Source organism: Rhinichthys klamathensis, unplaced genomic scaffold (genome assembly GCF_029890125.1).
Source record: "Rhinichthys klamathensis goyatoka isolate OS25496 unplaced genomic scaffold, OSU_Roscu_1.1 h1tg000645l_1, whole genome shotgun sequence".
Taxonomy (NCBI): Eukaryota; Metazoa; Chordata; class Actinopteri; order Cypriniformes; family Leuciscidae; genus Rhinichthys; species Rhinichthys klamathensis.
Window position 1 is genome coordinate 204802 of NW_026607091.1, and position 25299 is coordinate 230100.

The window sequence follows — 25299 nt, forward strand, 5'->3', positions numbered from 1 at the left end:
GGTTGCTACGACGAATGTGAATAAAAACCTGTTCAGTGATACGGACACAGACAATATGACAGAGATTAGCTGGTTAAACTCTGCCAACAGGAAACCCAAACCCAAAGTGGCAGACTACAGCCGGCAGCCAGTTAAACCCACCTTTCCATCAGCTGACTCTGCATGTATGTTACACCCATCTCTATATTTTAGAGAAGAGATGTCTTATGCTGGGTACACACTGCAAGATGTAGCCCCAATTTTCACTTGGTGACAGTTTTGTGGATATCACAGACAAAAACCCGAAATCTGTGGCAAATCGGTGTAAGTGACTTTCTCGTAGTGTGTATGATCAAAGATATGATCTGATAGAAGCGTTGATGCCCATAAAGCATGCTCAAAACCTAGACCTGTCTGTGACTGAGAGTCATGCAATGTGAAATATGTCTTGACATGAAACTACTTAGCTAATGAGAGAGAATGATACAGGGCAAGGGAAGGTTCAGGGGGACCTGCAACAGAACATAAACAAGCATGGTTTCTCTCATTCATATATATATATTTTTCCGCTGCAAATCACAAGCTTCTTGCGTACATCATTTTAACAAGAAGAACTGTCTCGCGTGTGATTTTACATTATTTCCAGGTCTATTCTTGCATGTGTTTGCTTGTGAAACGTAGTTTGTAGACTAGACAGAATTGTCTGCGGTTCTTCCTATTGAAATGTTGTGTAATGTGTGACCCCCTGACGCTGATCCTTCCTGTAATGTGCACACAGCAGCAACTAAATGGTACCTCAGACAGTCGTGTAGTGTAAGAACAGCAATCCGACGACTTTGAAAATCGTGCGATGTGTACCCAGCTTTACATTTCCAGCAGTAGTTTTTAACTCTTGTTTACCATCTTCATTACATTGAAGATGGGTGGCATCTATTTAATTAAGCACTACATGCAATTTATTGATAACTACTTCCCCTCCCTCTTTTACATCCTCCTGCTCCAGATAATCTCTTACACTTGCATTTTATTTCAGTTAAATCGCCATTTACACCTTTGCCTTCGCCAAAGCCAGTGAAAGAACAAATCAAGCCAAAGCGGGTAAGAACAAGGCCAATAATTTCACAAATTATGTCTTAAAGGAGCCATATTGTAGCTATTTTTACCCCTTTGGTAATATTTGCACCAAAAAAAAAGTCTGTGACCTTTGCTATTTTACGGATAAGATGACCTCAATTATGATTGGTTAACCTTTCTGCATGTGAAATAAGTAAGAATTCCCGTGTTAAATTACTTCATAGGTGGTGTTTATTGGTAAATATGGGTGATTTTGTGCTCATAGATGTAATGTCATAAGCAGGACCCATTTCTGAATTAAGCATTTTTGCAGCTTAGTCTGAATATCAGTGTGGGTCTGCATATAAAATGACCTTTTATTTCAGAAGAGCAGTCCTATTTTCAATTATATTTCTCTCCTGTACATGAGTTTGTTACACTTTTATGAATGAGTAGTATTGTGTGTTTTTAAACTCGTTGATACTAATCATTCCCTTTTCTTTTGGATTGGGTGAATAACAGAAGAGGCAGAAGAAAGTGGCCGAACAGGAGGATAAACGGCAGCCAAGCATCAAAAATAAGAAAGCCACAGGACGACCTCAAAGAGCTGCAGCCTTGACCAAAACCTACAGAGAGGCGTCTGACTCAGATGACCAGTCCAGCCTGTCAGAGAGCGAAAAAGCACCACCCCCTAAGGCATGTGATTTTTCTCTATTAGCAAAGTTAGTTCAAGCGGATCTTCATTAGTGTTATTGCCTTCATTGAAGACTTTCAGAGTCTAGATTGACTAATGATAACAGTCCTGATGAAAGTGGTCTTGTTCTTCTCCAAATAGAAAAAGGCAGTTGTCCGACCAGCAACGTTTCAGCAGACTGTCCCAGCTCAAGCCGCAGGACGAGAACAAAGGAGAGAGAAAACATCTGTAGAAGTAGCCAGACGACAAAGTGAGACGAATGTGCTGAAAAAGGCAGGAAAAGCCTTTGTGAAGATTCAGCAAGATCAGAGGAATGATACAGGCAAGAAGATGGCCAGTCCAGAGCATCTCGCGGTGAAGAAGACCTCATCTGCTCAGGGCTCCGCCAGAAGACAGAAAGAATCTTGGGCTGCAAGATTATCTTCCACATTTGCCTCGCCTCCCTCCATTGAGAGGATGAGATGTAAGAATTAAACTGCTTTAAATGAGTTTGTATAGTTGAATGGCTATTAATCAAAATGTTTATTTGCGAACTTTACAAGTCAGAAGCATAAATAATTGTGTTAATTACTGATACTGAATCACACTAAATTTAATAAATGGACATCCTAGTACACAAAGACAACAATCTTTTGTAAACGCTGTGTAATTTACTTTTTATTTTTCTCTATAGCAGCCGAAAAAATAACCAACTTGAGATCCAATACTACACCTCTCCGTTCTCTGTCTATCTCTCCAATCGAAGCTGACTCTTCTCCACTAGAGCCTCTCAGTCCCCTCAAAGAAATCCAGGCCCCCTCTCGCTGTAAAACACTAGGGAAAAAAGGTGTTGTGAAACCTCCTTTCTCCATTACACCTGTTTCCACAAGCTCCAGAGGCTGTAAGAAGAATCGACCTGCGGCTCAGGTAAACAGGAAGCAACCATAGGGCAGGTTTCCAAATCACATTCTTAGATAGATCAAGTACTTATGGGCTGTATTAAAGCTCTTAAAGAGCATATTGCAGGTAAAAAACAAATCTAAATTAATATATAACCTTGTATGAAAATACCATATGAAAAGTTAATGCAGGATTTAAAATGTTTTAAAACGACATGAGGTAGATAAAGTGAGCGTTTCTTTGACTGCTCATAAAAAACGCTTTTTTTTTTCAACATCGCGTCATTTTACGTCACGAACGGGAGCCTCAGCTCAGTGCAGAGTAGGTTGGTATTCAGTAAGAGGGGTCGTGACTCGTGAGTCAGTGTGTTTTCAGTAGTTTTTGTATTTTAATTTATCATCGTCATTAGGGTTGTCCCGATCAGGTTTTTTTGCCCTCGAGTCCGAGTCCGAGTCATTTGATTTTGAGTATCTACCGATACCGAGTCCCGATCCGATACTTATATAATACATTAAAAAAAAATAAAGAGAGAAAAAACAGATCCAGGATGTTCCTTATTTTTTATTTAATTCACCTTATTTTAACATTCAACAACTCTGTTAACAAACAGAGCACTTCTGTGAGGTAGCTTGAACAATCAAGTAATAAATAACATAAAATCTTCACTTTTGGACTTTAGTGCAACAGTAAATATAGAAAAAGTCTAATATAAAAACAAATAGCCCCTCAACTTAAAATACCCGGCAGGCATGTAAACAAAAAATAAAAATGTTTTAAAAGTGTATAAAAAAATAATGAGAATATAATATAGGCCTACATTAGGGGTGTAACAGTTCACAAAATTTGCGGTTCGGTTCGACAGGATACAGCAAAAAGAAAGAAATGCCAGAGAAATTTCCTATTTATTAAAAGAAAAACTATTTTTGTAGTTTTTCTACATCTTGAAACTTTCAGGTTTATAAATGGGGGTAATCTTTGAAGGATGAACAAATAATGTTTTGGTAATCACATTAAAAATAACATTTAAATATATATTTATATAATATTTGAGTTTTGAAGTGCAACATTAAATCCATGTTCATTCACGGCACAATGTTTCTCCTGGTTCCCACGTCAGCGCTGTTTGATCTAATAGAGATCTACGGTTAATAACGGAGAAATTTGAATGCTTCTCACTAGATCTCGCAGCGATGTTATTACTTCAGTGGCGAATTCAAATGTTTTCTTCACTGGATCTCTTCGCTTGATCTCGCGCTGCACAGATGTTGCTGGTCCGAACTGATAATGGTCCGTTAAGCACAATATAATGAGAAGCGCAGTTTCGTTCTGCGGACTACTTTACATTGGTCGGTTCGGCACTGCTGCGGAGTAGCCCAGTGCCTGCGTGACTCACCCGCGTCATAGACATAAACATAGAGAAGTAGCTCCGGCTACAATGTTCTTCCGCAAGACGCATGCATTTCTGTTTATTAACTGCTAGAGCACTTTAATCCAGTAAGGAAACAAGTGAAGTTTTTATGAATCAATCATTCAAACCGATTTTATATATTATGTTTCACCTGTCTGGATCTTACATGTGTGTTCAAGCTTATTCTACCCCTTCTGAGAGGGTATTCCACTGCTGGAGATACAATAAGATATAGGAGAGGTCCCAAATTATCCTTGAGAATGCCACATTTTTTATTTTCCTTCAGAAAAAATTTATTGCTAAATAATATGTTGCATTTGTTGACATTGCCAGTCTGTTAAACTCATTTGACAAATATCAGAAATAAAACACAAAAAGGATTGTGTATTTTCCCCGTACTACTATTTGTATTAGTTGTTTTAATAATTTGTATTGAATGGGAACCGGAACCAGAACCGAAAAATTTGTAACGATTCCCAACCCTATATACGATGGTAATAATCTGTACAATATTGTGAGCAGTGTATATCGTTAGCGATCGTGTATATATCTATAAGCTAACACCGGTCTCTCTCACCAAGACACCTGTCCTGTTCTCCACTGGTTCTCCTCACACCACAACTCCATGTGTCTCTGACCGTTGTTCTGGCTAACATTAATAAGAGGAAAAAACGATATAAATACTGTTCGTTTTCTCACACAAACCGCTCGTTTCGTGTCGTAGGCCATCAATGTGTACTTACATTTACGAGTCATTAAATCATGTTTAATTTGGACTTCTCTGTGCATGCTCTTTGAGTTGGTGACCATAGACCTGCATTATATGAATGACAGACAAGAACGGTTTGACCTAAAAATATCAAAATTGAAACTACAGCGGAAACAAAGACAGCTACATCTTGGATGCCCTTGAGGTAAGCTAAAACATACCAAAAATTAATTTCAAAGTGAACTATCCCTTTAAACGTTGGTTAAATAAATAATCGGCTCAACAATATATACAAATAACATATCATATGCAAACTGTCATGCTAGTAAAAAGCTGCAGAATTTGAGCTGACCTGTAGCTTTTTTAATGGTTTCCAAGAGTCTGAAGTGGATGTTGGTCAACAAAAAGACAGCAGGAAATAATATTTACTCTTTACAACTTATTCAGAGAAATGACGCTGACTGCGTATGGAGCTTTATTTAAAAGCATTTATACTGTCACTCCGAGCAAGATGATGCATGGTAAAACTTTTTTGCTAGGGGATTGTGTGTATTGTAATATTGCATGTAAATTTGAATCAATTTCTGCTAATAATCCCATATATGTTCGTGCTTAATATTTCCTGCATAATTACATACATAAATCTATTTTGGGTTAGTTCAGTTACTTGTGTCAGCAGTGTGCTCTAGACACACCTATCTTAACAATTTCTATAACTATATCATTTCTTTAAAATGAATGCCACATAGTTTGATCATTTATAGTGTAATACAATGACATTAATTTTAAGTGTGGCTTAAGTATCCAGATACTTTATAGGGCCACTGTAGGTACAAATTCCAGTGTGCTTTGAGTCTTTATTTTAGCAAAAAAAAACTGCTCACACCATTTTACTTTCTTGCTCACACATCTATATATTGTCTTTGTTATTAAAGACTCTCTAAAAAGGTTTGTACAGTAGAAAACATTTAAAGTAGATAAAAAAGTTAATCAAAGTTGTCCTAAGACAAGAAAGGTGGGGACCCATCGCTTTGCACATTTTGTATGTCTCTTATATGACACACTCAGGCCCTGTCCACATGGACACGGGTATTTTTATAACCGTGACTTTTTTTACGCGGTTCGGCCGTTCGTCCACACGAAAACGCACTGAAACCGAACATTTTTGAAAACCCCTGCCAGGGTGAGGATTTTCAGAAACACCGGTTACAGTGTTGTCGTGTAGACAGTGAAACCAGGGTTTTTGCCTTGTAACGTCAGAGTGTGCGCCGTTATCCGCTGTGTTTGACGTCAGATTTGCGCTTCTGATTGGCCAACGTGGCTTTACGGTTAAGGGTTATATCGCCGCCTGCTGGCGTGGCATGCTCTTGACCGCTCTTAATAGCGTGTTTTTGCGTTTTCATGTAGACGGAGACGAGCATGTGTGGATGGGATTTTTTTTTAAAGCGCTGTTGGAAAAACTCCGGTTATAAAAATACCCGTGTCCGTGTGGACAAGGCCTCAGCTCAGTTCATGGATCTCTCTCCTAATGAGCTGATGATCTGAATCAGGTGTGTTCAATAAGGGAGACATAGAAAATGTGCAGAGTGGTGGGTCTCTAGGATCAGGATTGAAAGCCACTGATGTAATGCGAGTTCACCTCTGTCCCACTCCTGCAGGTTGAGCTGAGTCCGGTCCACTCATTACTGACTTCAACTCGGCCCCTCATCATCAGAGAGAAATGCACCCTGTCCTCCCCAATCATCTCTCCTGACCTGCAGGAGGAGCACAGGGGTGACATGAACAGAACCAGCCCAGCATCTTTTGGAAGGAGGTCTGTCATTTCTGTGACAATGAGCCAATCTTCTCGCCTATCTGTGAGCAACATTGCCATGATGTGCACTGAGCTAGAGGTACAGGTTTGAGCTTATTTCCAAGCACAATTACACTTTGGATAGTAGTACATTTCAGTAACACTACTTCATTCTTGTACGATTTACAGAAAACACCAGCAAGCAAGCAAGGAAGTAAGGCTGAGAGACCAGAATTTAAGTCAGGTGAATAGATTTTTAATTAAGTTGTGGTTTTATGTAATTTATTACTTTACAAAAATAAGCATCTTATGTATTCTTTGTGTCAATTGCCAATCAGGTCCGTCCTCAGCCATCCACAAGCATCTCATCCCGTGCCAGTCCGCTGATTTTTCAGAGGGAGATGAGGACAGTGAGGAGGACAAAGAGAATAAGGCACCTTCTCCCTCTCAGATAGCACTGAAAATGAAGCCCAGAAAGCTGTTCGTGCCTACTGATAAATACTGGACTCCTAGTAAGGGTATTTATCACCTTTTAAAAAGGATTATGTGTCGTCCTAACTAGGCATATGTGACAAGTTTTCAGCCTTGAGTATTTTCTTCCCTTATGAAAATACCAGCCATTCAAAACATATTTGATGTTTAAAAGTGCAATAGGTGATTACATCTCTGCATATCCTGATACAGGGCTTAAAGTATTCCGGCCGGGGGCCGGATTTCCGGCTTGAGGGCAGGTCCGGCCTCCGGCGCAGGCACAATTTATTAATCAGGCGGAGGCACTTTCGGCGCGGACGCGTTTGGAAAAAAACGAGTGCGCCGCTTCCATTATGAGCGCGCATACCGCGCGGCTACATTTGAAACTGGGAACTTGAATGCAGTTTAATATTTTCGAGTCAATTGATTTCACCTACCAATCATATGAGAGGAGCGCAGCTCTAACTAACGTCACAAGCCTATCAGAAGCAGAGCAGAGCAGGGTCCTGGCAACAGTGTGATTGAGATCCATACCTCACGTTAGCGTCGTCGGTGAAAGCATGGAGCGCAGAACCCCAGAAACAACAGCAGGTGACTTTAATGTCATCATGGATGAAAAGAAAGAAAGGAGATGTGAGTTGGTTGATTTCGTAAATTAGCTCAGGTCAGCATAATCATATTTTCTGTCTACACCTTTTGATGTTAGCCTTATGTTGACTGAGCTAATAACATTAACATACACTGCTGCTAGGTAACTTCAGACTGTTAGTTAAATATTTAATGTAGAACATTCTGTGTAGCTTACTAAAAAAAAACATTATGTGTAGGCCTACCATGAAAACGAGTCCACTTTAAACCGCTTCATTTTCTGTCAGCAATGTATGACAAGTAAAGTTAGTGCTGTCAACGTTAACATATGCGATTTCTTTTTTTTTTGTCCAGCTTTAATGTTTTAAAATATTTAACACAATTAACGCTGCATCCGTTCTTTGTCATTCTTTAGCTAGGGTTATGATCACGCTCTTATTAGTTATTAGTTTTTCCGCACTTCAGTAAATGTCCTCCTCACACACACACACACACACACACACACACACACACACACGAGGCACAAAAAGTCGCGAACCAGTATCAAATTATCTTTCGCGCTTGAACGAACAATAACACACACATTTATGCCAAAATGTCCATTTTGTCGAGTATCCTCACAAGAATCAATCATTATTAACCTTAAATTAGTTAAATGAAATCTTAAATGGAAGTAAAGAGTAGTGAGAGAATAAGACGCGTGAGATCCTGTCACCAGCTGTAGATCTTAAAGTGACAGTAGCCACTAATTCTGTCTGTCAGTAAAGTTAACTAAAGAACAAAGGCAACAGAGAAAACTACTAACTACTCTTTGACTAAAGAACGCTTGTAGCTTTAATAAGGATTAATCTAATTTAATTTATAATTTATGCAGTGCGGACTATTTTATAACCCTAAAAATGTGGGGTAAAGAATTTTCATCGAGACATCATTAGCTATATTAATATCAGTGATACTGGCCTTCATTAATAAAAAGATGCCATAAATGGTTCCATTTGAAGATAAGTCAGTCTGTGCCAGAGATGTATAGTAACGAAGTAGAACTACTTCACTACTGTACTTAAGTATTAAAAGGCTGTATCTGTACTCTACTAGAGTATTATTTTTTTCTCCTACTTCCACTTTTACTTCAGTAAATTTTTTCGATGAGTTTAATACTTTTACTCCGATACATTTTTTATGTACTGCATAGTTACTCGTTACAATTATAAAAATGTTACGAATCATTCCAAACCCACATAATCACTGCCAGAGCGGTAGATGGCTCTGTCACCAGGTTTGATGAAGCTGGCTCATCATTGAGCGAATCAAGCGATCAGGAAGAGCGCGCGCGCTCCCGTTCTGCCTCTCGCTCTGCTGCCTGCCTCCATTGGGAACACCTGACATTTGTTAGTTTGTTTCGAGATGGAAGAACCAGAAACACCATTCAACTTCGAGTGATCGTGGCGGTGAGGAAGGAGACCCATTAGAGTGCATTTGTCAGAGTGAAAGACATTTCATATAGAATGTGCGAGGACGCCGACGCACTGAATCGTTCTTTGTTTTTAATAGTTACTATTAGATTTAATGTTATTATCTTGACAATACATCATTAAAAAAATATAAGACTCAAGTTGCAGTAGTGATGTATGTCTCGAGACCGGTCTTGGTCTCGAGACCGGTCTCGAGACCACTTTTACGTGGTCTCGGTCTTGTCACGGCCTTGACGGTCTTTGGTCTCGGTCTTGTCTTGGTCTCGGACCTCTCGGTCTTGTCTAGGTCTCGCTGTCTCAGACCGACATAGTGGTCAGGGGATTGAGCAATACAATACTACAATATCCACGACGATATCCGCAACGTATTGAAGCGCGCGTCCGAGTGAAGACAGTGCGGTGCGCGCGAGCCACGCGAGAAAACACTGTATCCGCGCCACTGATCGCAGCGGCAACGAGCACTTTGATCACTTGATTTAAAAAACACATATCATGTACAGGTTTTGATATATTAATACTTAGTAAAACACATATCAGTGACATGATGGGTTTTACCTTCATTGATTTTAGGTAACTGCACAACTGAACTGACAGATGACTTTGAGCGCACCGCCAACGGTGTGTGTGTGTGTGTGTGTGTGTAACCATAGCGACAAAAACGACCAACTTTCGGATCCTGCACTTAAGCCTATAATTTCGTTTTTAAAAATATAATTATGTATTTAAAAGTTGCAGAATGGATTCATTTGGAGACTTCGAAATCAGCAGAGATAGGCAGGCAAATGCAAAACAACATTTGACAAGTTATTGCTTAGCTTCAACACTAATGTTTTTTTCCCCTCCGGTCTCGACTTGGTCTCGGTCTTAGTCTCGACTTGGTCTTGGTCTCGACTTGGTCTGTCTTGGTCTTGGTCTTGGTCTTGTCTTGGTCTCGATACCATCTGGTCTTGGTAGTGTCTTGGTCTCGGTTTAGGCGGTCTCGACTACAAGTCTAAGTTGCAGTATTTGACCACTATTTTATTCTTAGAAACTTATAGTGACAGTTATTTCTTAATTTGTGTCAGGTGTTATGTAATGAAAAAATGAGTCGATATCTTTTATATGAATTATGAGCGTCAGCCGCTCCCATAAAAAAATAAATAAAAAAAACCTCCTGTGAGGTCGTCATGAAAGCGCTTGACCAAACAATGTCCCTCGGGCTTTTAGCTCGTGCAGTTTTTGACAAATATTGATAGATTTTCATAGGTTTACGTCAGATTTCTATAAAGAGGAAAAATATTTATTGAATTTATACCCAAAATGGGCCGATGTAATCATTATGAGCGCTGGATACTCTGATATACTGTGTTTTCAATCCATACTGGAAGCCTGAGGGCGCCCTGTGCACATTTAGTCCATATATGGAACACATGAAGAAGAGCCACATCATGTGACATTCCAGGAAGTCCCTGATATAAACAAAGCTTTCAGATATCGCTGTAACATGCAGATAAATACCCAATAAGCTGTGGAGAAAAAAGGCACAAGCAGGGAAGAGAAGGGTGAGATGCTTTACTACATAATACAATACTTTTACTTTTACTTTCAGTACTTGAGTAGTAAATTAAAAAGAGAACTACTTGCAATACTTAAGTAAAAAATTTTTTGAATACTTTAGTACTTCCACTTAAGTATGGTGCTTAAAGAGCACTTCAACTTCTACTCAAGTCACTTTTTTGATAGAGCACTTGTACTTTTACTCAAGTCTGCATCTCTAGTACTTTATACATCTCTGTGTGCAGTCGATTCCATGTGACATGATACGGATTTCGATAAGTTGTACTCTATCTTTTAACACACTTTCAGATGCTCATTCATGTTTATTTGGCGCTGTAACTGGTATTATTAAGCCGGAAGAGCAGATCATGTGCGCTCCGCGCTGCTGCTTCTCTTGAGCTGAGCTGAGCCAGAGCGATCTCACGCCACAGCGCCAAAACAATATTTATGTTTTTGAATTTCGTAAGAAAATGGATGTAATTTGAAATCTGAGACTTTGTTTCATATCAATAGTAACAAAGCACAAAGATTATTGGGATTTATTGGATGGGATGCTCGCTACAATGTTCCATTCATTCATCAGCTGAAAACAGGATGACTAGCCTAATCTTTCTTGGGATTTAAGAATCAATATCGGTTCGTAAAAATGAGAATCGATTAAAATCGAGAAATTGATGTTTTTTACCCAGCCCTAATACCATGTATTCCCCGTGTGTCAACGTGTGTTTGCATACCACTGCGCAGCCTGTTCGCGCAGACATCATACGTCATCAGCACGTTTCACGTACGTACGCTGTGCAGACAGAGCGAGAATGGCAGGCAAACAGACAAGTGGAAAGTATCTACATTTCTGTATCTGACAGTACAGGTCTATGTAACGATGACTTTGCCCTATGCAGATAATTCAGTGAGATTCGACTGTGTTGACGCTATGTCCTGAAATCGCATATGAATAAAGCTGAAATACAGTGCTTCCGCTACATTCATTCTGCCGTGGCGGGCCGCCACACCTAAAATCATCCCGCCACGGCTGCAGCTTCTCAGTGAGGTCCGATATTGTGCTATTTGTTAAGCCCCACTAAAGGCATAAAAAACATTGAAAAGCACAATAAAGTTTTCGCACTATATTCCAAGACTTCTAAAGTCATTCAATAGCATAATGTGAGGTAAAAATGAATATTTAAGTCGTTAAGTTAAAGTTAATGGAAACTCATCTCTCCTCAGTCATTCTCCATTCAGCATTCAAACAGCGCGTCGCGTTCGGTTACGACAGTAACACGACGACACTCTCTTCAGGATCAATGTTCCCATTATTATACTTTATTTGTAGATAAAGGTCTATAGTTTGCATAAAATGACTTTATCTTGCTGGAGTTTATAGCGCTTTCTAAATCATATTCCTTTCTCCTGGGTGTCTGCTAGATTACAGCACTGGAGTAGAGAGCGCTATGAATTGCGCACTGTAACTGAAATTCGAATTTCGCACTGTAACTGAAATTTAAAACTGTTAAAAAAAGGCTAAATAAACTGTTGCATAGATAGAATACATTAAGCATAGATAGATATAATCTCTTCGCTTTGTGCTTTGAACTTTTCAATGCAAAGCGCTACTCGCTGTGACTTTGCGCTGCTTCAAGTGCATCATTCTGCACACGGGATGCGCATAATCGCTTTGCCGCTCTTATTGGAGCCTTTCATGTTATAATGCTTAGGGGAAGTTTAAACACCTGGGAATATCACTCATGGGCCACACCCCCTCCCACTGGGGAAATGGGCCTGCCACCACAGTTGGAAAAAATCCTAGAGGAAACACTGCAGTGCAATCTTTCCTTTATGTCAACAGGTCAATTGACCTGTCATTTCACAATCACTTACTTCTGCATGCAAGCAAGCGGTTTCTTCTCACACTGTACTGTAAAGTTTTCTCACCGGTGAATGACACATGATGTAATCCAATAACGTTGTCACTGGTCATCTCGCTTCTGGTCTGTGCGCATTTATGTTAATGGAAATTTACAGGGAGGGTGGGGATCGTATGCCTTCAATGCAGGCTAAAGTTAGCATTTCCCAGATCATCTATTGCATCTTTAATATACAGCCATGTAAAGCGAGATTTTGGACCAATGGGATTTAACTGTGGGCAGAGCTACCCAGCATGACACAGCGAGGATAAAAACTAAGCAACCCTTGTTGAAGATGTGGTTTATTGTTTTGACATATGTGATGTAGTCTCTAATATAACACATAGCAAATTACTGAATATTTAGGTTTTGCAGTCAGTTTAACTGAATGTGCTTCTCATTAAGTTTCCCAGACACATATTAATCCCAATCCTGACTCATCAGGCACTGTTACCGGTGATTCTGCTGGGAAAAATCGCCCTGATTTGTTTGATTCAGTGAATGACTTTGTGTTTCTGTGCCTCAGGCCCCAATATTAAACTGCCGGTGAAGGATCAGAGCAGCTCAGAGGAAGAGGATGAGGACATAGTCGCAGACAACGGAAGAAGAAAGAAAAGTTACCAGAGAGGCCTGAATAAAAGGGCCAATGAAACAACAATCTCCAGTAATGAGAGAGAGAGAGTGTGAAAGAGATCACCAAGGCTGCGTTTATTTGATCAAAAATACAGTAAAAACGGCAATATTATTAAAAGTTTTTACAATTTAAAATAACTGTTTTCTATTGTAATATACGTCGAAATGTTATTTATTCCTATGATGAGAATCTAAATTTTCAACATCATTACTAATTTTTACTGATACATTTTTCAGGATTCTTTGATGAATAGAAAGTTCAAAAGCAGCATTTATTTGAAACATCTTTTGTTACATTATAAATGTCTTTACTGTCACTTTTGATCAATTTAATGCATCCTTGCTAAATAAAAGTATACATTTCTTCAAAACAAAACAAAAAATCTCATGAATAACTGAATGGTTCAGAAGCTCAGCTGTACTGTATACTGCTTTTGAATGTGCTGAAGTTTGACTAATGTGTGTGTGTGTGTGTGTTTCCTGCAGCTGAGGAAGTGGAGACACTGTCATCTTGTACGAGGTCCAGTTGCAGGCATGCCAGTGTGGAGGCAGACATCGACCTGACCCAGCCTGCTCAGGAGGTGGGCTTTATCTGCCATCAGTTCAGCTCAGAGATTAAGAGGAAGCTCAAGGTGCTATTCATCTCACTTTTCTCACTAAACAACTCTTTGAGCATTCAAACGCTCTGCATTCAATGAGTGTTTTTTCGCCTTTTCCAGCAACTTCTCTTGTGTGCTTCTCAGAATCGCTGCAGGACAATGGATCTTTACACCAGACAGTCTTTAAAGACCTTACAGCAACACATGTCCTCTGTCAGTGTCCAAGTACACCAGTACAGGTCAGACATGACCCTCGACTTAAAAGAGGTCCGAGTTTCTGCCTTCAACCAGCTTTGATATGCACCTCTTCTGCTTTCTTTGTCTGTTCTCCTTATATAGTTCTCAGAGGCTGGAGAAAGTAAAACAAGTCCTGTTGGGTGAAATAGAAGACCTGGAGCAAGACGACATGGCTTTGAGGAGCATGGAGGAGGAACTGACCGTGAGTGTGCTGACTTGCCAAGTGCCTTGTAATAAGAATAATAATAAAAAAATAACTTTTATGTAAATGGCCTCTGATTTAATCAAACTATTTGCAGACTTACTGGCAAAAGCAGACATTGGCCTTCCATAAATACCAAGAGAAAGGAACCAAGAGGTGAGAATATAACAGGATGAACATGAGATGAATGCCATCGATTTCCTAGCTGTAATGTAAATGCAATCACAATACCTGTTTATCACTGTGAAACAATCTGTGGGCCGTTCTGGGTTGCAGTAACAAACAGCATTTCCCAGCCATTCATAGCTAAAATGGTGCAAGATTTATGTAATGCTGCTTATTTGTTCACTCTGTAGTGTTATAATGGCAAGAATCTTGTGATTTCATTAGAGCTTTGAAAAAAGGGCAGCTAAAAAGACTAGATTTTGTCGTTTCAGACTACAGCAGTTAAAAAGTACGGTTCAGACTGATGCACATGATTGTCTAGAGTATGAGGAACAAATCTTCTCTTTGGAGGTGAGGATCTGAATCTGTGGGGTCCAGAACAGTTTGATAATTGTAGTTATTGGGTTACAACAACTATATGTACAGTTCAAATCCATTTTAAGCATTGATTGTCAAGATTAGACACTTTTTGAACCAAGTTTGCTTCTGTTGCAGGTGTCTTTGATGAAGAAAAACATGAAGTCAGTTCAGGAGCGTTTCTTCAAAGAAATGGTGAGTGGGGCAGATATTTAATACTTAAATTCACATCAATTTCTTCAGGACTGAATGGAATTGTTCTCGTCTTTGTAGCAAGATGAAGATTTGACGAGTGTGCGAAGAGGACTACAGACCTTGTTCTTCCCAGATCCATCCAGGTTCTGACCGGAGTAAAAAAACACCCTTTTGAAAAAAATTTATTGAAACCATTCTTCAAATATGTTTGTATGCTTTGATGTTATTAATGTTATGTTCTTTTAAATTAATACTATTCAAAAGGTTGATTTTTTTACTTTGAATATTATACTTTATGAGGTTTATTCTGGTGTCCTTGAAAAAAAATGTGTTGGCTGTATATGGTTTTTGTGCGCATATTTGCTTGTGATTTTTAATATGAATAATGAATAGTTGTGAAAAGTGTCTCTAAAACGAAGTAAATGTTATAGGTGATGTAAGACCTAATGTATTTATTTGTAACATTCCACCTCATAATAATCACCTTTAGATTTATGTGCGCAGAAATTAAAAAGTGGATTCTGGATTCTTAAACCATCTTAAGTCGAGATAACTTTTCTTTTTTTGCGTTCACTAGCAAAGGCCTGAATAAGCAAACCTCATGGGTTCAATTAATGGGAGAATAAATCTGGTTGAAAAATAAAGCCTGAAAACTTTACTGTTTTTATTTATTTAATTAGTGTCCTCCATAAATGCCACAGTCAAAATACATGGGAATTAGAGGTTTCATGGCTTACATTTCCTGCAGTATCTATTTATATTATATAAATCGCGTGTGTGTGTGTGTGTGAATGCATGCATAGACTACTGTTCAAAAGTTTGGGGCCAGTAAGATTTTTTTGAACACACACGACCACTTTATTAGGTACACCTTTCAAACTGCATGTTAACGCAAATATCTAATCAGCCAATCACATGGCAGCCACTCATTTAGGCATGTAGACATTTTATGCGCAAGCGAGACAAAGGCTGAATCTGAAATCGCCCCCTATACCCTCAATTAGGGCATTATTTGAGGGGACAGCCATTTGGAGTGGTGTCCGAAACCATAGTGGACGTTATTGAGTGCACTTATTCAATCCCACAATGCACTGCAATAACGAGTTTACAACCGATGTATGCCCAACGACTGTCCGAATTCACTCACTCCTTTTCATTCACTCATTCAGCCATGGTCAAGTCGGTGCCGAAGTTCAAGCTGAGCATCAGATGGGGGAAGGAAGGTGATTTAAGTGACTTATTTAATGTGACATGATTGTTGGTGCCAGATGGGCTGGTCTGAGTATTTCAGAAACTGCTGATCTACTGGGATTACAACCGTCTGTAGGGTTTACAGAGAATGGTAAAGAAAAAGATCAAATATCCAGTGAGCGGCAGTTCTGTGGGAGAAAATGCCTTGTTGATGCCAGAGGTCAGAGGAGAATGACCAGACTGGTTCCAGCTGATAGAAAGACAACAGTAACTCAGATAACAGATAACCACTCGTAAAAACCGAGGTCTTCAGAAGAGCATCTCTGAACGCACATCACGCCAAACCTTGAAGCAAATACAGGGCCACAGAAGCAGAAGAAAAACCGGTGACACTCCTGTCAGATGAGAACAGGAAACTGAGGCTACAATTCACATGGGCTCACCAAAACCGGACAATAGAAGATTGGAAAAATGTTGCCTGGTCGGATGAGTCTCGATTTCTGCTGCGATATTCAGACTGTAGGGTCAGAGTTTGGTGTAAACAACATGAAAGCATGGATCCATCCTGCCTTGTATCAACGGTTCAGGCTGCTGCTGGTCTTTACACACTTTGGGCACTTTAGCACCAACTGAGCATCATTTAAACATCTCAGCTGACCTGAGAATTGTTGCTGACCATGTCCATCCCTTTATGACCACAGTGTACCATCTTGTGATGGCTACTTCCATCAGGATAACATGCCATGTCACAATCATCTCAAACTGGTTTCTTGAACATGAGTTCACTAAACTCAAACGGCCTCCACAGTCACCAGATCTCAATCCAATAGAGCAGCTTTGGGATGTGGTGGAACAGGAGCTGGAGATTCACATCATGAAAGAGCAAAATAGGGTCCAACCTGTTACTAGCAAAGTGTACCTAAAGTTGCCGTTGAGTGTTTACATAAGGAAATTAATCGTTTTATTCAGCGGAGATGAATTAAACTGATCGAAAGTGACGAAGACATTTATAATTTTAAAACCGATTTCCATTTCAAATGGCAGTTTTCTGAAGGATCATGTGACACTGAAGACTGCAGTAGTGATGCTGACCATTCAGCTTTGCATTACAGGAATGAGTTAGTTTTTAACATATTAAAATAGAAAACGGAATAGAAAAATATGTTATTTTAAATTGTAATAATATTTCACAATATTACCGTTTTACTGTATTTTTGATTTAAAAAAAAATCAGTCTTGAGCCAAAAACATTAAAAAAAATCTTACCAATCCCAAACTTTTGTGTGGGTATATAATCAGACTTAACAACACAGGAGTATTTCCAAAATTGTATTTTGAAGACAAGTAGTGCTTACAAAGTTTTTTTTAGTTTTTTTTTCAAGTGATGACATGAACAACCCTGTTCAAACGGACTTTTGTACAGTAAATATGAAATTCATTTATAGCAGGCTTATTAACCCTCAAGTTTATTTTTCTTTCTTCTTCTTTTTTTCTTCTTTTTACTTATTTTTCAAGTGAGGCTGGTTACATGTACACAAACATTTACCCAGAACTGATTCATCTTTCCTTAGCAGTCATTGAAATGTAGTCCAGTTTTAAAAACATCAAAAAGTCTTCTGCCGCTCCACTCCGTCAGCCTCAGGTTAAATGTCTCCGCAGATGTCCTTCAGGTTTGTCCCTGTGGCCGTCCGTGAAGGAGACGCAGCCTCCAGCGCTGACCACCCCCAAACACCACTCGGCCCAAGCCGCTGGAAGAATAAGGGAATCCCATGGACGAAGCCACAGCTCTGGAAGAGGCACCTCCAGGATTTAACATGAACGCCACTTTCAGCATTTTCTTCACAGAAGAAAACCCCCTCTTAGGGCCTGTGAAACCTGATCGAGAGGAGACAAATCAACAAAGGTGCCTTTCACAAACACGACCATATGATTGGACAGGACTTGATTATAGTGTGTTGCATCAATCAGTTATTTTTAGTAAGATCAAACATTAGAGCTCTAATGGCCACTAATGTCATCATTATGTAGAGAGCAACCTTTTATCCCAAACCACTCATATCAAGGTGACACAGTCATAATTTCATATATACGTGTCCCAGTCACTTTTGGACCAGGCCGTTTGTCTTCGGCTCTGGATTTTGTCTGTCTAAAAATAGCGAGGGCACATCTGTGAGAGGGTTACACACACATACTGACCTTGTTAGATGCTTGCTTGAAGCATGGACCTCCATTTCAGTGCTTTTGAACTCGTTCAACTCTTTGCGGATGGCCGCCTGTGGAATCGCAAATAAAAGCAAAGATTTTAGTCAAAGATGGCCGCCGAGTGAAATGTTGCCTTAAAGGGACTTTGATAAAAAGCCACTTAAGTTGGGTTACCAGACGTCCCGGTTTCCAGCTCTATTTTCAGTGTCCTGACTTTGAATGAAAAAAATCATGTTTTTTCTTCTTTCCTAAATTGTCTTTTCTAGGTGATCATAAAAGTGAGTAGCAGGCTTCTGTCACGTGAGAATAGCCTAATCAAAGGTAGCAAATCTTGCATATTTTGGAGAACAAAATTACCATTCAATCACAATTCGTTATCGATTAACTTGCAGTTAGTGAAGTCGGAGAGCGTGGAGGAGATCAAGTCAGACGAGTGCCTGTCCATCCCGTATTCCACCATGAGAAATCTGATCACCCTACACTTAAAATGAAATTAATCCATAATTTACTCAACCCCAAGCCATCCTAGGTGTAAATGACTTTCTTATTTCAGCCAAACACAATCTGAGTTATATAAAATGTATCCAGGCTCCTCCAAGCTTTATAATGGAAGTGAATAGTAACTTAGATTTTGAAGCCCAAAAAAGCGCATCCATCCATCATAAAAGTTAATCCATAGGACTCCAGGGGGTTAATAAAGGCCTTCTGAAGCGTTTTTGTAAGAAAAGTATCAATATTTATAACTTTATAAACACTGGCTTCCGTTAAAGGCTGTAAGCGAGTCTAGTTCCGGCAGAAGAGTGACCTCTGGCCCAACGTAAATCCATATTTAAAACTTCATTAGCTATAATAACTAGCTTTTGCGGCTGGAGAGAGTGACCCCTAACCTGACACGTGACGTATTGGTGAACGTGGAAGCGCAGAGGATCGAGCAAAACAAAACACCAGTCACGAATTAGAAGTCTAAAGCGAGAATTTTTACAGATAAGTGTGGGAGGAGCTTGAGTTTGTTGCCCAGCTCTCTTTGTTTGAACCGCGAGAGGCGTCAACTCTCACCTAAGCTTACGCTACTCCAACATCATACGTCATGCGTCGGGTCAGAGGTCACTCTTCCGCCAAAACTAGACTCACGTACGGTTGTTACCAGAAGCCAATATAGTTAATAAAGTTATAAATATGGATATTTTCTGTACAAAAACGCATCGCTTCGCTTCAGAAAGCATTTATTAACCCACTGTAGTCGTATGGATTACTTTTATGATGGATGGATGCACTTTCTTGGGATTCAAAAACGAAGTTACCATACACTCCCATTATACAGCTTGGAAGAGCCAGGATATTTAGGTGAACTAACCTGTGTGTTCACACTTTCGGTTCTCGTTTCTTTTGGTCCGGACCAAAAAGAATATGATACATTTAGTCCTGGTTCACTAAGTGTTCACAAAATTGCTTTTTTTGTATATAGGAAACAATACATATATATATATATTGTATATTTTGCGACAGAACTTGCCAAAGATCCAAAGAAAGCTGTGTGCTTGGCTAAATGTGCCTGCATTTGTGTCCATATAATGGTATTTTTACCGGTTGAGAACTAATAAAGAGCTTATAAAATGTGTAAAGGAGTCAAAACAGCGGCATAAATTCCTCCATTACACACACAAATGACAAACAAAGATCTGCTGTATAGGCTGTAATGGGCAATGTAGCTCCTATGAAGAGAAGAACTAGGTATGCTTGAGCATTCTGTCTTTTTTAGGGTTGCATATTGTGATTGCATCCTGTTTTTGGTTTGTTTAGATGTCTTTGGTCCATATCGCGTTCATATTTCAGTCAAACTGCACTAGAGTTTGTTAGAAAGCAGACAAGGACCAACTAAAATGGTGGGTCTCGGTCCGCTTGTTTGGTGCGCACCAAGGTCTGGATGACAGCGTTCACACTTATTCAACTGAACCGCACTAACAGAGCAACCACACTAGAGTTCGTTTCAATCCAACCAAACCTGCCAAGTGTGAACACACCCTTAAACGCATCTGCAAGTAAAAAGTGCACGGATTCATGTTGACAGACAAGCTGCTTCAGTTATATGAAGGTAAATTAGTAGCAAAACTCGAGAGCACGTAGATGTGAATTTGAGAACTTGTACAATAAATATTCGTATGTGTATGTGAACATTTACACTCACAGCTCCAATGTGAAAACCTGTAAAATAAAAATCTGAACTTGAACTTATATTTTACATGTTTGTGACTGTCATTGTATTTCTGTGAATGGCATTTTACACATTTGTGACTGCTTGTCTGCAGCTTCAAATTCAGAATACAGGTTTGTGACTATTGTCTGCGAGTGCAAATTTCAACATTCAACTTCAGATTTTTATTTTTACAGGTTTTCACATTGGAGCTGTGAGTGTAAATGTTTACATACACATACGAATATTTATTGTACAAGTTCTCAAATTCACATAGACGTGCTCTCGAGTATTGCTACTCTTTTACCTTCATACAGTTATGACTACTGACACAAATTAGATTGCCTTTTATCCGCTTAACAAAAAACCTTGAGAGAATCACTAATAATAATAATAAGAAGAAGAATTTCTCTCTGTGCTGTCTTATTGAATTTAAGACAAACTGAAGATCACTGTAAAGATTTTCTGACATCAGCTGTTTGTCACGCACCTTGTCAGCAGCAGACAGTCTCGTCCAGGGTTTATCAGCTCTCCTGTCATAATCCTGGGCTTTGGCCACCTCCACGTAATCACTGAAGCGGATGAGAATCTTTCGTTCTCTTAGTTCATCAACTGTTGGCCTCTGGTTGAGCTGTAAGAAAAAGAGTGCTGTTAATGGGGCCGCGTACAAGTTATGAGATGCACTTTTTCTGCAGGAGCCGAAACAAAACATTCCGACACGGAACGCACATTTCAAAGTAGAATAACTAACAAGTATTTGAACTTAGCATGTTTGCTCTGAGATTTAAGGAACATGCTATGATATTTTATGCTTTAGTACAGTCAAAAAAATACAGCAACTTTTAATCAAATGTAAATAATGAGAAATGAATTGCACACTGGGGGGGAAAGAGCCATAAAACAAAATTATTTCAAAACATAATTATTAGTAGTATTATTGTTGTTGTTATCATTGCTAAATTTTAATAATAATAATAACAACGTGTAATTAATGTGCAATTAATTGCAAACTAGAAAAAATAAGCCAAAAAACGGATTCCAATATATAAGAATAAATGCTTAATTCATTCAATTTAATTCTTTAAATGTTTATATTACTCTATATATCACGCCGTCATTTTGAGGTAAATTTATGATATTTTTTTTTTTACCATGAAATAATGCAGGCAAGGCAAGCAAAAAAAAAAAATATATATATATACACACACACACACACATTTAAACGCATGCTGTTAACCATCTCAATAATTGAGGTCCTGCTCTCATGTCAACTCTTCTCTTTTTCTTTTCTTCTCATCATCTATGGTCTGAATGCTTCTATAGAAGTTCTCTCAATCTGATACATCCGATGTAACTAACTCTGAAAATTATTACACAAAATTGCTTTGCCCTTTTGAAAACCACTGCTTGTCCTTGAATGGGGCGTGAATCTTTATTCAGCATTAGACGGTGTTGAATAATGTCTTATTACAAGTAGAAATATTAGGAGCGTAATAATTTTACAGACCACAGCTTCCTTACATTCAGTGACCGTGAGGAAAATAAAGCATGCTGTAAGTGAAATGAAACTGAGCATAGAGTGTTTACCTTTCTGTTGAGTCTCTGTTTGATCTCTCTTCTTTCCTCTTGCTCCGTCTGATCGTTCCTCTCTGAAAGAGCAAAAGAGAGACTCAATGAGGGCGATCTAATCAAGTGCACAGTCACAGGGGTCACTTCTCATGCCTGCTTTAGCAAGCCTTGTTTTTCTCTGATGTGTCTTATCTGACAGACAGATTACAGTAATCTATTTGATATAATACTCCGTAGTGATTTTGTGTGCAGTACAAAGCAATGGAAGACACAATAACATTACTTTATGCCTTAGTCAAAAAGCATGTCAACAACATTTTCACCTTAACAGCCCCCAAAAACATTTAATTTAATAAAATAAAATAAAAAAAACATTTAATTTAATTAACATGCTGATTAAAAATGTCTTATCGGACTGTATTACTTTTCACTTAGCAATTTACTTACTATTTCAACTATATTTGTAATTACCATTTAAATCTGACTCATTTTCAAATTGTTTGTCATAAATCAACATTTAAAGAAAAAGGTATGGGGTTTCTAATCAAAATGACTTTCATGTATGATTTCATACATGTCCACTGTAGAGACACCAGGACAAACAGCATGTTTATCAGCCATTTTGGAGACACATCAAACAGGGAAAGAAATTATATATCAATATTCCTATTAAATAATAGATATTATTTTGAAAAAATGTTGCCAATGATTACTCGATTATTACACTTCTTTTTTCATTAGATAATAATAGCCCCAAGAACACATTAATATGCAAATTAGATACAGTGTAAAGATACATTGTATTGAATGGGACTACCCATTAATGACCATTTTACCCACATATTGCATAAAGTAAAATGGTATATCAGTAAATTCCCTTATATCTCCTATATAACATAGTTGTGAATCATCTTTTTACACAGTTTGGTTAAAAAAAATCCTGAAACCTAAACATTTATTGGTAAATGGAAAAAAAAACGTATTAATGTGCAATATCATAAACAATGTTATTATTACTTTTAAATTATTATTACATTTAAATATTCACATTTCTATTTTTGTTGATTATCGTGTAATACTCACGTTTTAAAATATTTCTGCTCTCCAGCTCTTCAACGGCCGGCCGTTGACTGAGTCTCCTGCGGAAAAAGAGCAGAATATGGTTTTGAACCATTACTGTCCCGTGCAGAAGCAGGAGCAGGAGCCGCTCAGTGAGACCCAGCGGTGAGGGAGGGAGACTCTGAAGGGACGCTCAAAGTCTCTCCGTCCTTTGTGTTCAGCCTGGCAGTTATTACTCCTCATCTGGATGCTCAAACGCCGGGCTTTTGAGCCCTTTTGCTAAATAAACACCAATTATCAAGAGGCGGTGCCGACTAGACTTAAATGAGTGAGAAAGTGCAGTCTCCGTGTGTATAACGGTCCGAGAGAGACAGAACTCGTGCTCCTTGTTGTGGTTTGAGTGCGGGCGCGCGCTCTTTTGAACAGGCTGGCGCGTGCCGAGTGATGAGAGCTCCACGCGCGCTCTTTGTAGCGCGCACTGTCTCTCCACGCGCCTTTGTAGTAGTATTAGGTTAAGCGATCGTTTGATAATTGATCATTTGAATATAATATGCTGGCAAATAGCAAGTAGAAATCATAGAGCAAAGCAACTAGATCATGCAGTATGTCCCCGTGTATGTCGTAATATTTTACTATAGGCTATATATACTATATATATTAATCCAGAAATCATAGTGTGAGTTTTACTCGATCACGTTTCACCATTAAATAAAAGGTACATTTTTAATAGTTGTACATCATTTCACTACGGGTTTGAGTTGATTTTGCCACGTGATGCGCATTAAATTCGGACATGAAAAATGTCGATTTAATATTCCAGGTGTTTATTTATTTTCTCCTTTCTCTAAATAAAATGTTTAATTGGGTAGGATATTATTTTAATGTGTGATCAATTTACAGTTTCCCCCCTGCGTCCCCAGTCTTATAAGTTGTATTAAGTAACAAGTTGTAAAAAGTAACAATGAGTTGTAATAAGTAACAACATAAATCCGGGTTACACTTCATTTTAAGGTGTCATTGTTACAGTGTAATTATATATTTAAGTAATGTACTTACTATGGGGCAGAGGTGGAAAGTAACGAATTACATTTACTCGCGTTACGTAATTGAGTAGTTTTTTTGTGTACTTCTACTTTTTAAAGTAGTTTTTAAAATCGGTACTTTTACTTTTACTTAAGTATGTTTTCTTTGAAGTATTGTACTTCGCTACATTTGAAATCATATCCGTTACTGAGTAAAAAAAAAAAAAGAAGAAAAAATCACACTCCGGAAACTACAGCATTGATTGAAGGGCGGGAGAACAAACGCGCAAAAAAGGTGACGCAGACACAGCTGAAGCTGAAACCGAAGCGCCAAGCGAATTATGGCCACTGCCACTGGCCAGTATGAAAATACTTTGTAGAAAAAAAGCGTGGTTGTCCTCGAGGATAGATATCCAATTTGCAAAAAATGTCAAAAAGGAGGATATAGGACACCATCCGTCCTGCAGATAAAGGTATGTCCCGATTTACGTGATGCAGAGGGAACCCCGGAATCCAGTCATGAAAATGAAATTTACATAACGCAGATGTCACGTAAAACACGCAAAATAATGGATGGATGAATAGCCTACATGGAAAGTAGAACTGTCCAATAAATCCAATCGCGACATGGTCTGTGAATATTTAAGCTTAGCACAAAAATACTGCATGTAAATATAACCCTATTTGTTCTGCTGAGCTGCGCCGCTTTGTCTACTACATACTCAAGTACGCGTGACATTCAGAGTCTCACAAACAATTTGAGGATATGAATACATGAACATTTCCAGAGCTGCTCTGAGAGAACGCCTAATGAGCATTTTCATAATTTTATTTGAGATAAACCATTGTCAAATACACTTTGAAACACTTTTGGTCTTCACTACAACCCGTCAAAATAAAAGTTTGGTTTTACTAGGAGAAATTAGGACAGAAATATATTACTATTATAGGCATACAATAGAACGTAGCCTACTTCTCTAAATAATAATAATAACAACAATAATAATACATTTTATTTAAACATTATTTAAAGGAATATAGTTTTTGTCCATGGTTTAATTTAGTAAATCTGTTTTTGCAGCGCTTCCCCAAAAAATAAAAGGACACAATTTTAAATTTACATTTGATTACAACCGTTTTTGATAATATATTTGGATTAAATCATAAAAAGAAACATTAATTTTTTTGAATAAAA

At 38.5% G+C, this 25299-nt stretch overlaps 3 protein-coding genes across 3 annotated transcripts in view; 2 read left to right on the forward strand and 1 right to left on the reverse strand.

Moving 5' to 3' along the window:
• LOC130076384 (uncharacterized) lies at nucleotides 1–6626 on the forward strand. The gene is made up of 6 exons (XM_056241460.1): nucleotides 1–164; nucleotides 1013–1077; nucleotides 1555–1728; nucleotides 1868–2189; nucleotides 2400–2632; nucleotides 6381–6626. The coding sequence occupies exons 1-6, from the start codon at nucleotides 56–58 to the stop codon at nucleotides 6624–6626; spliced, it is 1149 nt and encodes a 382-aa protein (XP_056097435.1). The 5' UTR covers nucleotides 1–55.
• A 74-nt stretch (nucleotides 6627–6700) lies between these two features.
• sycp2 (synaptonemal complex protein 2) lies at nucleotides 6701–15526 on the forward strand. The gene is made up of 10 exons (XM_056241470.1): nucleotides 6701–6758; nucleotides 6853–7032; nucleotides 13009–13146; nucleotides 13602–13747; nucleotides 13859–13953; nucleotides 14054–14153; nucleotides 14251–14309; nucleotides 14591–14669; nucleotides 14814–14870; nucleotides 14949–15526. The coding sequence occupies exons 2-10, from the start codon at nucleotides 6978–6980 to the stop codon at nucleotides 15018–15020; spliced, it is 801 nt and encodes a 266-aa protein (XP_056097445.1). The 5' UTR covers nucleotides 6701–6758; nucleotides 6853–6977; the 3' UTR covers nucleotides 15021–15526.
• A 1853-nt stretch (nucleotides 15527–17379) lies between these two features.
• The window catches only part of phactr3a (phosphatase and actin regulator 3a), a 45034-nt gene continuing 37114 nt past the window's right edge, over nucleotides 17380–25299 (reverse strand). The window contains exons 8-12 of the mRNA XM_056241479.1: nucleotides 23107–23162; nucleotides 22042–22103; nucleotides 20945–21085; nucleotides 18258–18334; nucleotides 17380–17936 (exon numbers count right to left, since the gene is read on the reverse strand). Of these exons, the coding sequence (XP_056097454.1) occupies nucleotides 17921–17936; nucleotides 18258–18334; nucleotides 20945–21085; nucleotides 22042–22103; nucleotides 23107–23162 (352 nt within the window). The 3' untranslated portion in view covers nucleotides 17380–17920. The remainder of the gene's footprint in view (nucleotides 17937–18257; nucleotides 18335–20944; nucleotides 21086–22041; nucleotides 22104–23106; nucleotides 23163–25299) is intronic.